This window comes from Cyprinodon tularosa, unplaced genomic scaffold (assembly GCF_016077235.1).
Source record: "Cyprinodon tularosa strain WSP-4 unplaced genomic scaffold, ASM1607723v1 ctg973, whole genome shotgun sequence".
NCBI lineage: Eukaryota > Metazoa > Chordata > Actinopteri > Cyprinodontiformes > Cyprinodontidae > Cyprinodon > Cyprinodon tularosa.
In genome coordinates, this window is record NW_024039755.1 from 146,155 (window position 1) to 160,291 (window position 14,137).

The 14,137-nt window shown below is 39.7% G+C and overlaps 1 protein-coding gene across 2 annotated transcripts in view; it reads left to right on the forward strand.

Moving 5' to 3' along the window:
- Window positions 1–14,137, forward strand: part of LOC119776986 (protein diaphanous homolog 1-like) — a 140,255-nt gene that overhangs the window by 61,618 nt on the left and 64,500 nt on the right. For both annotated transcript variants that reach the window (XM_038275708.1, XM_038275709.1), the window contains 2 exons: window positions 139–253; window positions 383–397. In XM_038275708.1, coding sequence (XP_038131636.1) covers window positions 139–253; window positions 383–397 — 130 coding nt within the window. The remainder of the gene's footprint in view (window positions 1–138; window positions 254–382; window positions 398–14,137) is intronic.

Sequence of the window (14,137 nt, forward strand, 5' to 3'; positions counted from 1 at the left end):
TCAGCTGCTCAGATGAACATTTTAAGAATGTTGAAGAAATGATTATGTAAAGGCTTTAAATCCTTGTTCCTGTTTTTAATTGTTTCTCTTTCCATTCTTCTCTCTGTATACTGTATATGTGACTACTGTCCTTTTTAGATCGGACCCGAGGACCTAAGTGAGAACAGTTTTTGGACAAAGGCTAATGAGGAAAAATTTCAAAGCAGTGAACTCTTTGCCAAACTTACCTTAACCTTCTCATCCCAAACAAAGCGTAAGTTTTTTCTTATTTTGTGTGTTTAGCTCACTTCTTTTAAAGTTCCATTTCAAAATATTAAGGATTATTTTTTTCTTTCCCCTTTTTTTTCATGATCATTGATGCCCACTCCTCTATTTTTAATAGCAAAGGGTAGCAAAGGTAAGCCTATTACTGCACACACTGATTTTCACACACATTTCCTCTCCCACTTCTCTCTGTCTGTTAGCCGCTACACAGCAGGGTTTCACCCCAATTTTCTGCTGGTTGCTTTACTGTGAGTGACTTTTTAAGTAGGGTGCAACAAAATGTTTACATCTCCCTCATCTTCAACCATATCACATCTTTATGAAGTCAGATTGTTGTCATTTTAAATGCAGGCTGACCGATTGTAACTGTGAGAGGATTTTTTTTATTTATTCAATATTAATAATAGGTAAAGCAATATCTGATTCCCATGTTCTGATTTTAGCCTTAATTGTTTAAAAGTGCTATATTTTCAACACTTTTTAAAAGAAATGTTCAACAAATGAACTGGTATGAGTCTAATCTGACGTCAGTTAAATTTGATTCTTGGGAGCAAAATAAGTCACAGAAGAGACGCAAAGCTGAAAAACCTGCTTCGGTCCCTCATAAGCATCCTAGCTCTCCCACATTAGTGTCTTTATATCTGGTCACCCTAGCTGCAAAGCTGCTGGAACCTCCCTATCCTTAATTTTGGATCTGACAGCACACTGACATTAGCTTTACTATCATTTGTCATGGAAACCATGCTGTCGTCTCATTCATTTAAAGATTTCACTCAGGCCAAATGCAATAGTTGCATTGGGGCAGTGGTCAAGGAAGTAAGATGTCTTCAAATGTTAACAGAAAGTAGGTCTAGTGTGTGTTGGGAGCCTTTTTTTAATTGTTTTTTTATGGTAGCCACTTTTTCTTCATTTTGCTGGAGATTTTCCCTCATTTAGATGTTCAACTGAGAAAACAGTTCAAACTGTAGAGCCCTAAGGAAGATGATGGCTGAGATCCAAGCTTCTTAACATTATTGTCTGGCCGTCAGCATAACCAGCAGTCACATATTGACTTCCCAAACACAGGAGGAACATCTTTGTGTTAAAAGTTCTGTTTTGTGAGTACAGATACTGTTAATAACTCTGATATGTTGGTAAAAACTTAAGAGTTCTCTAGGCTGTGCCTAATGCTACCTGATTTAGCTTTAGCAGCAGGCAGAGCCATTGTAGGTAGGAAACATAATAAACAGTTTTTATGCCACACCAGGAAGTGCAACCAAGGAACAAACATTTTTTTAGGAGCTACAGACCTTTATCTGTACCTCAATCTTTGTTGGGCTACAAGCTTGGTTTTATAGGGATATTATTCAGAAAATGTAAATCAAAACAAGTTACTTTCAGGGGGGATATAACACCCCCCTCATCCACTGTAGTTAATTTTGTTGTTGCACCTACCTTCAGCATTGGGTGTGTTTTGAACACATCAGTGCAGGCAGACAATGGGACGGCAGGATATGATGGGATAAGGAGAAGGTCACTGATGTCCTCTGACGCCTCACCAGCTGTCCTTGTACAAAATGCTGACACACACACACACACACCTGTCCACTCCTATCACCTTGTCCCTGTGTCACTGAGCCTTCTGCTTCAACTCCTCCATATTCAAATTATTGCCCGGACATCAGGGGCTTCCAGACAGTGTGTATTTATTTTGAGCCGACCTTCAGTGTCCATACTCATCACACACATGCAGGTTATATACATAAACAGCAGAGTGCGTGCACAGACGCCTTATAGTAGCTTTTGATGTCAGTTAAATGTCAGCTGTCCCATCTGCATCCACCTTTATATCAAATCCTCACATTCGCCTGCCACTCCATAATATGACTCTCCCCTCATCCACACTCCATTTGGCCCATGCTCCCAGGAATCCTTATTTTTTTCTTGGCCCAGACATTCGCCTTTTCCTTATGATGTCTAATAACCTTTTCCAGGCGCTGTATATAAAGACACCCTGGCCTTTTCATAGCCTCACACCTGTCTCTCTGTGGGGATGAGTGGGGTGGGTTTGGGTAGTAGGGGGTGACAGGTAGGGGCTATTGATTTTCATGGCATGTATTAGTATGCTACAAAAGACTGATTCGAATTTAAATATACCTCTGTGCAAGTATGCATTTTTGAGCGGGATTGTGTTTTTCAATAAAAAAAAGAAAATCTTTTTCAAACCTGTTGATTAGTGGCTGCTGTGTAAATTAGCATATGCACAGACGCCACTAAGCTCCAGCTCTGCTTATGCGCCTTAACCTTGTTCCTTAGCCCATCATTCTCTGTGTTAAAGAGACAGCTGAAGGCCTGATTTATTCCTCCTGAGCTCCCTCACATTTCCAGAAGCTGTTTCTCTTTTCCAAGTACTTTTTTTTTTGTTTTTCTTTCCTCCTTTTGTGCTGCTCATTCCCCAGTCCCCTTGTAAAACTGAGATCACACCAAGTCTCTGGCGACCCACTCTGACCCTTCCTCCACCTCTTCATCAGTTGCCCAGCAGCTGGACGAGCAAGCACACACAGCCACACACAAAAAAATAGACATGCAGCGTGGGTAATGTGCTCAAGGCACGGTCAGAAGTGTCGACCTCTGCTGCTTAGTGGAGGGCCAGACAACTGATGGAGGGACACACATATCATCTGACTGGAGCTGCATTTAAACAGTTTCACATTGAGCTATTGGATGTGCCAGAATGTCACTACAATTGGCATTTCATAGCTGTAGTAATTGTGTTCATGGTAAAGACCTATGTAGACTTGAGCTGATTTCAATAGCAGCCTTCGTCAGCATAATGATGAGCTGCTCAACCTTCAGCTTCTTCAGTCAGTGAATCTTTCTGTCTGGACCATTTTAATTGCCCTGGTCTGCCTTCCTTTACTGTTTCTGCAAATCCCTCCCTCAGTCCTCTTTTCCTTTTAAAATTCATCTGATCTAATCAGTGTCAGTTTTTTTTTCACGACTTTGGCTCTTTTCTGCACCCCTGATCTGTTATTATCGGAGTCATATGGTTTGGTGGAAACTCCTATAAATTGTTGCCGTTTTCACGAATTGTCTTTTCCACTGAGCTCTAGGTTGTAATAGATGTAGACTTAGACAGTTTTATTTTGTCATTTTGTACACACAAGTGTACACAAAAAGAAATTTCGTTAAGTACAGCTCTCTAGACCTTTTCATTTTTTAAAGTGCAGCCTTAAAAAAGGTAAGCAGAAGTGATAAAAACATTTTGATGGAAAAAAACACTGCGGTGAAAAAAGTGATGTAAACATATGACCGTATAGTTACAGTTCAAACATTCAGGTTGTTTTTTTTTTTATTTGTAAACATCTGAGAAATACTTACTGTTGAAGTCATTTCTGTTGGATGGAAATCTGGTTTAAGAATGTTTTTGTTGTCAAACCTTTTTCTTTCTTATGTATCAAAACTTTAATTTACTCTCTTCTTTTGTCCTGATATTTTTTGGAGACATCTTAGAGACCTCTAAGAACCAGCAGGATTTGATTTAGCACCTGTATGAACTGTTTTTGACAAGTCACTCTGCAGCAGCTGTTATATGAATTTACCTTACACGCAGACATTTTTTTCCTACTAATTTGCTGTTTACCAATCTGCTATAGAGTCACTTAATGCAAAAATATGTCAAGAACTGAGGAGATAGAAGTTTTCTACGGGTAATTTTCCTTCCAAAATGACTTCCTGCCTCGATGTTAAATGAGCCGCCCTTTAGCAGACGGAGAGGACAAATGGCAACAAAGATAAGTAAGGTCGAATTTTTCATACCAACCTCTCTTTAACTTTATAAAGTCAAGGAGACACATTTATTCCCGTTAAAGTTGGAAGGGGCAGGTTTTCAGGAGGGCTCTGCTTGACATGAATGAATGAATCAAGGGAGTCACAAATACTAAGATCATGTGAGATTTATTTGGTCTCCAATGTCATCCCTGGTTCATCCAACTAAGCTGCCGTTTTAAAATAAAAGCAAGCAATTCTTTGCTAACCAGTGAGATGATTGGAGTTGCATGGTTTAGTCCTACTGTCTGAGATAAAAAAATTGTAGGATGCAAATTAAACTGAATTGAAGGATATGTAACTTGGCCTAGGAATTTTAATATTCTGGTTTGCTTCCAACTTTGATTAAATTGAATAAATTTGAGTTGTCTCATAAGGTGATTCAAAAAACCTATTGAGTGAACTAAAACTGAAAACCAGATCATTTTATAGATGAGGAATTATATTTATTTGTGGTCTGGTGGGAGACAGCCACGTATAGGCAGAGTTGTTTTACCTATTACCATTTTGCACTGAGAGTTGAATCAAAACCTTATCAAATTGCTTTTTATAGAAAAAATAAAAAACAATGATTATTCTTTCCTTACAATAACGTTATCTCTGGTATTTACCCATTACATTTATTAAAATATAGAATACTTAACAAGAAGAAATAAGTTATAAGAATGAAAAGTTCCCACAAAATTTAGTGGAAAATTTGTAATAATTTTGCTTAATATGCATAAGTTGATGATACATTTTTCGCCATGCAGCTTTTCATAGAAGAACACTGAGATTAAAACATGCTGATAGTAGCTAGTCAATTAGTCAGGCTATCTGCTTGGGTACAGCCTGCAGCCATCTGGTTAATAGGCGTGCTGATCTTAACTTTCCCAATCTTGCATTTAAGTAGTGTTATCTTTATATATGTAATGGAAAGCTCTTCTTTAGTTTCCACATCATGATTTCAATTTCCATAGCTGGAAATATTTTCAAAAAGCCGAATTTGTTTACTTTTCCTTCATAGCAGTGACCCAGACATTACTTATTTAAAGAAGTGGTTTTATGTGTTTGTTTGTTCATTCTTATTGATGTTTAGAATATTCCTGTCGGTATAGTTTTTAATAAGACCACATATTGAGGGTTTATATGTTATGAGGTTTAATTATGGTTCAGTGGAGCCTGATTAATAAGTGGATTTAATAGCTTGTTTGTCTGTCTGCACAGACTTGATTTGTTTTAACACTCCTTTTGAAGAGCTATCCCTTAATGAAATGACTATTGAAATCCTCCTGCAATATTATTAGATGATCAATCATCCTTTTATATTGTCAGACATATGCTGTTTCTCATTAGACCATTTGTAACTGTAAACAGCCTTGTTGTTTTGGATTTGCTGTGAGCCTATAAAGCGATTAGTGCAGCACAGAAGATTTTAGGCAGTAAGCTTATCCCAGTATTTCCCTTTAAGCTACTTTAAAAAAAATGTCTTACTTTGAAGTGGGTTTGTTTATTTACTACCTTTCAGTGTTTGTTTACTTCTCTCTTTCATATAAAAAGGAATAACACTGGCTGATCAGGATTTAAAGGTCTGTTTTGGAAAGTACAAGAGATGAGTGGCAGCATTAGTCTTTTTCCAGCATTTACATATTCATCCCAAACTACTGTCCTTTTTTTAAACTTCTGCAGACTTTGTGTTTGGTGGCAGGTAGCTTTTGAAGTCGGCACCTCGGATAGCCCAATTAGCAAAAGAATGAGGGAAAGAGCAAGTGACGGAGGAGGAGGAGGTGGGTGATGTAAAAGCAGACAGAGCAGAGGGAAAAGGGTATGCTAGTGGGAGCAGTGGTGATTAATTTGATTCAGTAGAGAAAAGAGCCAGGAGCATATATACTTATTAATCCTTATAATGGGAGGATCATCTTCACATCCCAATTCTCCAGTCTTTACAGCAATCTCCCTGTTCTTTGTGCTGCTCTGTTAAAGCACGTTGTCCCTGCTTCCTGTTTCTGCTGCGATCCTTTGCCAGCGCCGTGCAGCACATTTAGACTTGTCACCACAGCTTTCTGTATTACATTCCCCTCCTGTGAATAACAAATTTATTGAGGATACATCTATGTTTGTCGGTGCACTGTCTGTATGCTGGTATATGTGAGAGTGAGAGTTCTGCCACATTTAGAGACCAATTATAATAAGCCTTTTGATCTCCCTGTGTTCTGACGGAATCAATTTTCCCTCTCTGTAGGTGTGATTGTGTTCTCTCTAGGTGTGTTTGGGTCTGGATGAATACATAGACCCATTTGCTGTGTGGTGTATTTGTTTTTTTTGTTTTTTTTCCTTTTACCTCCTCCATTGCCTCCTCACCTTAATGAGGTACCAGTCGACATGAAGATACCTGCTGTGTGTGTGAGTGAGTGTGTGTCTGTGTGTGTGTTTTTGCACAATTTTGCAACCCAATCAGTTATTAGGATCAAAGATGGAATATATTAAAAATAAAAGACCTAGAGATGGAGAACTACGCTGCTGTGTTGATTAGGTCATTTGGCTATTTTTCAGAGTACACTTGTTTTTTTGTTTTTAAATGTCCATGTTAATCAAAGAGCAGAGGCACTTCTGCTTTTCTATCACAGTTGTTTACCGCAGTCTGATTGCTGGACTGTTACAAAATGTCAGCACAATGACTGAAATGGTGTCTCTACCCTTTTGTTTGTTTGCTTGTTAGTTTATTTTGATGGTTTTTTGTTTTTGCCTAATTGGGATTTTATAAAGCCAAATTGTTTGGCAAATAAATAGAATTCTTTTCCAGCACAGAAAGCCAGAATGTGAATGTGTAATATCATTGTTCATCATTATTTTTTCATAATCCTTGATGAGCTATTGTCACAAACAATTCAGTATTTCAAGAAATGTCCAGTTTGAAAACTGCTACTTTTTTTCAAATATTCTAGTATTTTAAAACAGCTATAGCCAAAGTGCTGTACATATAACAAACAAAAATAGGTTTGCATGTTAAAGACCAAGGAATAAAAATGCATTTTTAGCATCTGATATTAAGAGAAAGTTCTGTACATAGACTTTGGGCAGAAACGTTAAAATCTCTGTCCACTCTGAGCCTCCTTTTAGACCTCTATATTAGGAGTTGCTGATAAACTGACCTGAGGCATAGAACAGAGGAGTAGGAGTGGAGGAGCGGAGAAAGGCTAGTTGGAACCATGTAAACCTTTAACAACAAAATAAATCTTAAAATGGATTCTTAAAGGAACAAGAAGCCAAGTTCAGTCTGTCTTAACGTCTCCTGTTAGAAGCCTTGCTGCAGCATTCTGGACTGCCTGAAGAGATTTCATTGAGGAACGAAAACCACAAGTTAAAGTCTTTTGCATTACTTCAGCAGGGATTTAATAAAGGCTTGGGCTGCTTTTTTAAGTTGTGTAGGAAAAATTTGGCTTTAAGTTTGTTAGCTGTTTGAAATGATTAAAAATCGGAGCTTACAGCTGCTCCAACCTGGCGATTAAATGTGAAATCACTTACCATCTTAAAACCTGTGTTCAGAACTGTCGGCTTAAATTTGAGGCTTTGTAGTGGGAAAAAATGGGGAGGTTAAACTGAGCTACTGCCCTCCTACGGCCTCCTCCACGTATCCTGGTTATGGGCATGTCTGACAGACACCGCAAACCTTCTTGCCACTGCTCGCCATCCTGGATGAGTTGCTCTACCAGAACCTCTTGTGTGCTTTGTAGAGTCCGTCTCATGCTACTACGAATGTGAGAGCACCACCAACATTCAAAATCGGACCAAAACCTAAGCCAGAAAGGATAGGTACTGGGAAGTGGTCTGTAGTCCGTTCCTGCAGAACCGCTCCTCTATTGAGTGTGTCTTGCTAATTTGCTAATAATTTCCATCTGCTTTCTATTTCATTTGCACAACAGCATGTTAAATTGTCAGTCAATGTTGCTTCCTATGTGGAGCGTTTGATTTCACAGATGTTTGATTTGATTGAGTTTACATTGTGTTGTTTAGTGAAATAAGTGAAAGTGAAAGTGAAAGCCCTTTGGGAAACTCCTCCAACTCCCATTGTCATTGTGACACAGCACACACAAGTGAACACTGCACACCATGAAATTGCATTTATGCCTCACCCGTGCAAGGGGGCAGCCCTCAATGGCGCCCCAAGGGAGCAGTGTGGCGGGACGGTACCATGCTCAGGGTACCTCAGTCATGGAGGAGGATGGGGGAGAGCGCTGGTTAATTACTCCCCCCACCAACCTGGCGGGTCAGGAGTCGAACCGGTAACCTTTGGGATCCAAGTCTGACACCCTAACCGCTCACCCACGACTGCCTTTAAGTGTTCCCTTTTTAATTATTTTGGATGCAGTGTACTTAAAAGATTAATGATCGTTTTCAGTACTTCTGAAAGAAAATAGCCTATGTTTATTGTCCTAAACGTGGCTTCAGATACATGATAAATTGTTATAGGGATGCTAAAATGTACTTGAAATAAACATTGGATTGTTTAGAAGGGAAAAAATATTAGCGTCAGATTATGCATTAAAATGATCATGTTCTTTAAAACATGTTTTCCAAGGCTGCCAGTGAGGATGAAGGTAGCTATTGTAAAGGCTGTGAGATGACAAGAGTATTCAGGCATAGAAGATGACCACAGCTGAGAATGTAGACCAACATAAACCTGGGAGAGAAGCTGATAAAGAGAAATATAGTCTTCATTCATTTTGGAATGTAGCTCAAGGCTTTCTAAAAACATATCTGAGAACTCCAGAAGGAGAGATTAGTGAATGTTTAATAAGTTGGTCCCAACCTTGAATGTAAAACAGCTGGGCCATCTCACAGGAGGCTCGCGTTTATTGGAAAAATGAATTTAGTGTGGTAATTTTCTTTCACTACCAAATATTTCTGGAGTTCTTCTGCTCCTTAGACTGGTTAATACATTACAGAAGCAGAGACGGCTCTACTGTTTGTTTTGTTAAAGAAAAAAACAGGGTGTTCAAGAACTTTTAAAGTAATATTGATTTTAGGTTAATTACCTGACAGAATAAAAGTGTTTAAATTTAAAATGATCCCTGTTTATATTATGTATCCCTGTATGTGACTAAAGTTTACAGAATTATGAAGAAATTCGAGATTTTATTGCAATAACTCTGCTTTCATGTCAGCTTAATAACCTTTTTGTCCTTAGCTATTACTGAACAAGCAGGTGCTTTAGGTACATCAGGTAGAATATACCAGAGCATGAGGGAGTCTGCCAGTATCTTCTGTCAGAGAATCATAGCCTGGAACTTGGTGCTGGAGGCTTTCATTATTACCGCTCCAGTCAACTGCAAAGCAGCAAGTGCATGCTCGATGTAACAGAACCGTTTGGAAAGCCCAGGATTGCTTTTCCTTCCGTTTTTCTGAAACTAGAAAGCCTTTCCTTGAAAATCCTGCGCAAAGCATTCTAAACGGCCCTTATATCCTATATAAGGACTAAATTTAGACCGACTGTTTTTATGAAATGCAAATGAGATTTTTTTATTATCAGGTTTTGTTTGCTGTGTATTTGTGTGTTTACTTCAGTGTCTATGCTTCCCACTGCCTAAGTTTAAATCCCAGCTGTACCTCTTGAAGCCCCAGTAGTAGAGGGGCATTAGCTTGGCTTTGCTTGCTCTTTAAGCCTTAACATGTATCCTCAGTTCTGCAATAGCGTGCATTCCCTCATTCACCATCTCTTCATGCTTACAGAACAGCCGCAAAGCACTGTTTATTCATCAGGCCTTATCAGGTTCAAACACATCTGAGCGCGCTCGCATTGGCTCTCGCTGCCAGCCGCCGCAGCGCTTCTATGCTCAGACACACGCGTACATTTGCACATACACATGTAAGCATCTTGGTAAACATGCACACACGCTTCAGTCCCGCACCTTCTCTACCTTCTATTCCCCTCTTGTTACATCTCTCTCCACTGTTTTACATGCAAATGAGCAAAGTGTGTTCATGCCGCAGCATTACCGCTGTGTGTCCCTAATCTCCTTTCAACCTATTCTCTTTCCTGAAGATTATCCTGTTTTTAGAAGGAATAAGTCCTCTTCACATCCAGCCGACCAGTTAGCCAAGCAGCCAGCCTGCCAAGGACCCGATCTCTCATTTTATTTCCTGTACCATGTAAATGTTCCTATTGATCTGACAGCTGAACATAGAATGAGGGAATATGTGTGTTTAATGTGGCTGTGCTTTTAGTAGGTTTGTAATCTCTGGGTGCGTGTTTAAGGTATTCCTGGATAAGTCCCAAGCTTGTTTGAGATGCTAAGTATTGTCAGTGGGATTCTGACTGGTTTCACCCACAGTTAGACCAGATGGAAAGGATGAGAGATGAAAGCATATATGTATGCACACCTACAATCCATCCTCCCACTCCTCTCCTGGTCACAGCAGCATATTCTCTGCTCCACATGTGTCCTCCTTCCATAGATTCATGCTTCAGTCTTTGTGAACACGTCTGTAGGTTCGTCGAAAGTGTCCAAATGAGAATGGAAGTGCTTTGCTTTTGATACTGATGGGCTGAGGAGCAGCAGAAGTCATTATGATGCTGTGGCTATGATTAGAAAGCCTAGTTATCAGGAGAAAAAAAAAGTGGGGGGGGGGGGGATTAGAGTCAAAAAGTAGATTGCGTTTATCTTCGCTCACAAACGACAGGAACTTGCACTCTGTTTACTTTATTTGCAATATAAGCTACCTTCCCTGCGGGCAGAGAAGTACTAACGCAGGCACACGCGCTTTAGAGTTTGCCCACTTTGATGTCACTGATACCGTAAGGGGAAAAAAAAGGTAGTGGTAAAAAGCAACAACTTCAAAGATGGAGCTGACAAGATACAAGCATTAACTTGCATCTCTCTCATCTTTTTCTTATCTCCTGCTTTCCTCAACTCATATTGCTACTTGCTAAAGGAGCCCATATGAAATGAGCCAGTGAGTTAGGCCTGGATCTGAGTTCAGAACCAATATAAAACAAAGTTGTAAAACACTCAAAGGGAAAACGACAGCAGTAGAGGCATGTGGAAATGTCATTAAGATGTCTAATTCTCCCAGCTGTGAGATTGTTTCACAGTAGCCTTAAGGCTGCCACTGACTTGATGCTGGCTACAAAGTGAGTTATTAGGTGCTAGTAGGCCATTAGACTATTGTCCTAATGGCCCAGACTGTGTCCAGAGGGTTCTAATATACCCATACTTATTAAAACTATCAATTCCCCTCACAAAGCACTCCCTCTTAAGGTACACGTTCTCCTGTTTACTTCCATGCAGCTGCGTGTGTTTCGTGCCCCGCTGGGTTGCATGCGAGCTCTGGGTGTGCTACAAACCTTTATTGCCACATCTGCTGGTGCAGTGTGCCTCATTCTGTGGAAGCAGTGTGTAAAATGGATAACCCAGTGGCATTTACACCAGACACCTATGGTATTTACAAGGCTCAGTAGATTGGGCCACGCTCCACTTTCTGACCTTAATTTCCTGCCAGTGTCCATGCGACCGTATATGCAGAGCAACTGTTTAGGCCAGGATGTTTGACCAATGCATATATCTGTGTGCAATTGCAATATATGGCTGCACTGACGACTGTTGGTTTGTGTTTTGGTTTGAACGCTGAAACAGTTGCTCCATTACTCAGTCTCTGCATTTGTCATGTTATGTGAGACGTAGGTTCTGCTTTGCCTCTGAGGCCCTTCATTTTTCACCATTCTGCTAGTTACACCAAGCAACACAAAACTGTACATCTACTTCCTGTCCCTCTGTATTCATCTGCTGCCTCTGTTTTGATTCTCCCCTGCGACATCCGGCACCCCACCTGCTCGCCCGTTACCACATGTGCTCAACTAATCAACATCAGGAGCTTCTCAGATTACAACTTGAAAAACCCCCTCAAGACATTTGTTCACTTTTTTTGGCCATTTCAGGTAGCCTGCTCCCTTCTCCGTGTCCACCTCCTCTCTTTTAGCTTTGAATTTTTAACCTCCCCACTGAATAAGAGATGTAGCTGGCCTCATGGGGAAAGGAGAGTTGGAGGGAGGGCAGAGAAGGAAGGAAGGGAGAAGGCGGGGGAGGCAAAAAGGGAAGAGGTTTTCCCTAAACACACTTTCACATTTATCCCCTAAAAACTCTACTCTGTGCTCAATAATGCATGGCCATTCCTCATTCCCTGTTCCCATCCCTTTCCTCTTGTTTTCTTCATCTTCTTCTTGCCGGTTCCCAAAGCTCTCATCACCCCACCCAGCAGATTAACTACAGGGAAAAACTGAGAATTGCAAATCAAGGTGTTGGTAGGCGGCCATGAGGGGCTACCAGTACAACAGAGAGTTGGAAAGAAATTAGAGCAGTCACTTGTCACACTTCTAAAGAAGTTAAAGTGGTGATCAGAGAATTTGCTTTAAAGTTTCGCCATTTTAGTCAGACAGTAAAGCTTGATCGGACTTCAGAATTGAAATTTAAGTTGAATGTAAGCCACCTATATCATGTATCATATCCTCAATAAAACTAGTAAAGTGTGTAACACCACCTTCATCCTCTAATTTGTCCTAAGCCTTCTCTGAACCTGACTGTTCCCACCTCCTTAAGGGCATTAATGTTGGATATCAAAGCCATCACAGGGGACCCTTCCAATGCTGCTATGGAGAAAAATGCCACTAAAGAGATTTCAAAGGAGAGACACTAAGGAAGGGGTTAAACCTCAAACTATGTATTTATGCTTGAGAATTTATCTGTTCAAACTATTGTGCTTTGGCAGACTGAGCCGTTCAGGACTGGTTGTGCATGCGTGTGGCGTCTCTCTGTCTGGATGAGGGAAGAAATAGAGAACAGACATCTTAAGATTTCTGCACGACTCTTCTAAGTTTTCGAACAGTTTGTAGAGTTTGTGCTTTCCAATTTTTTCTCGACATTATTTCAAACTTTTTTCTCTCCTCCGTTAGCATTGTCATCGGTATAAAAAAAAAGCCCTCTATTGCAGACGAATCATAAAAAGCAGCTGATCCCAGAAAAAAAATTATTTAAACAATTCTCTTGTGAGATGTGTTTCCCCCCCAAAAATATATATATAATAACTTTCATTTAACTAGGAATGTAAAATGTGGTCCCTTTTACTGTGATTTTGTTTATAACTCCATTTACTGTCTCTATAATTACCCAGAATTATTTTAAGTGTCCAAAAACAGCCAGAAACAGAACCAAATGATTTTCATTAAAAAGGTTTAAGGAGTTTACTCTCAGGCTGGTTAGCTAATTATAGGAAGAAAAAAACATACATTCTGCAAGTTTTTTTGATCCCGTTGGATAAAAGGTTTAATTATTGGTTGAAACCACTTAAAAGAACCAGACCTTTGCCTGTTTGTCAGGATGGGTCAGGAAATAATTGCAAAACAAAAGCATAAAGAGAAAGTCATATTTAAAGGCCTCCTACCCACATACTGAAAATAAAATCTGATAGAAGTCAAATCCATCTATCCATTTTCTGTCTTATCCCAAGCGGGGTTGCGAGGGGTGCTGGAGAGTTTTGGAGAAACCAATTAACCTAACAGTCATGTTTTTGGACTGTGGGAGGAAGCCAGAGTACCCGGAGAGAACCCAAGCATGCTCAGGGAGAACATGCAAACCCCATGCAGAAAGATGGAATCGAACACAGAACCTTCTTGCTGCAAGGTAGCAGTGCTACCCACTGCGACACTGAGCAGCACATTTGATAGACGTCAAATGATTAAATGATCAAGTACCTAAGCAATTGTTTTCAACAGGGATGCTGTTGTGTCTCTAATTAATTCCTAGCTTTAATAAATCATTTGATAGAAGTAATATGATTTATTAAAGCTAGGAATCAATTAGAGATGCAAAAAATATGATTCATTTCAATATAAACATGTGATGCATCCCTGTTGAAAACAACTGTTTGGATACTTGATGAAATGGTCTGTTAGATTTTCGATGCCAGTAATTCACCTCTGTTTACACAACAAAAATGATACAATAATAACAAGACATTAAACAAGTCTCAATTAAATCAAACAAAAAATACTTTAATTAATACATCAAAACATTATTAGTACAGCCGTAGCTCT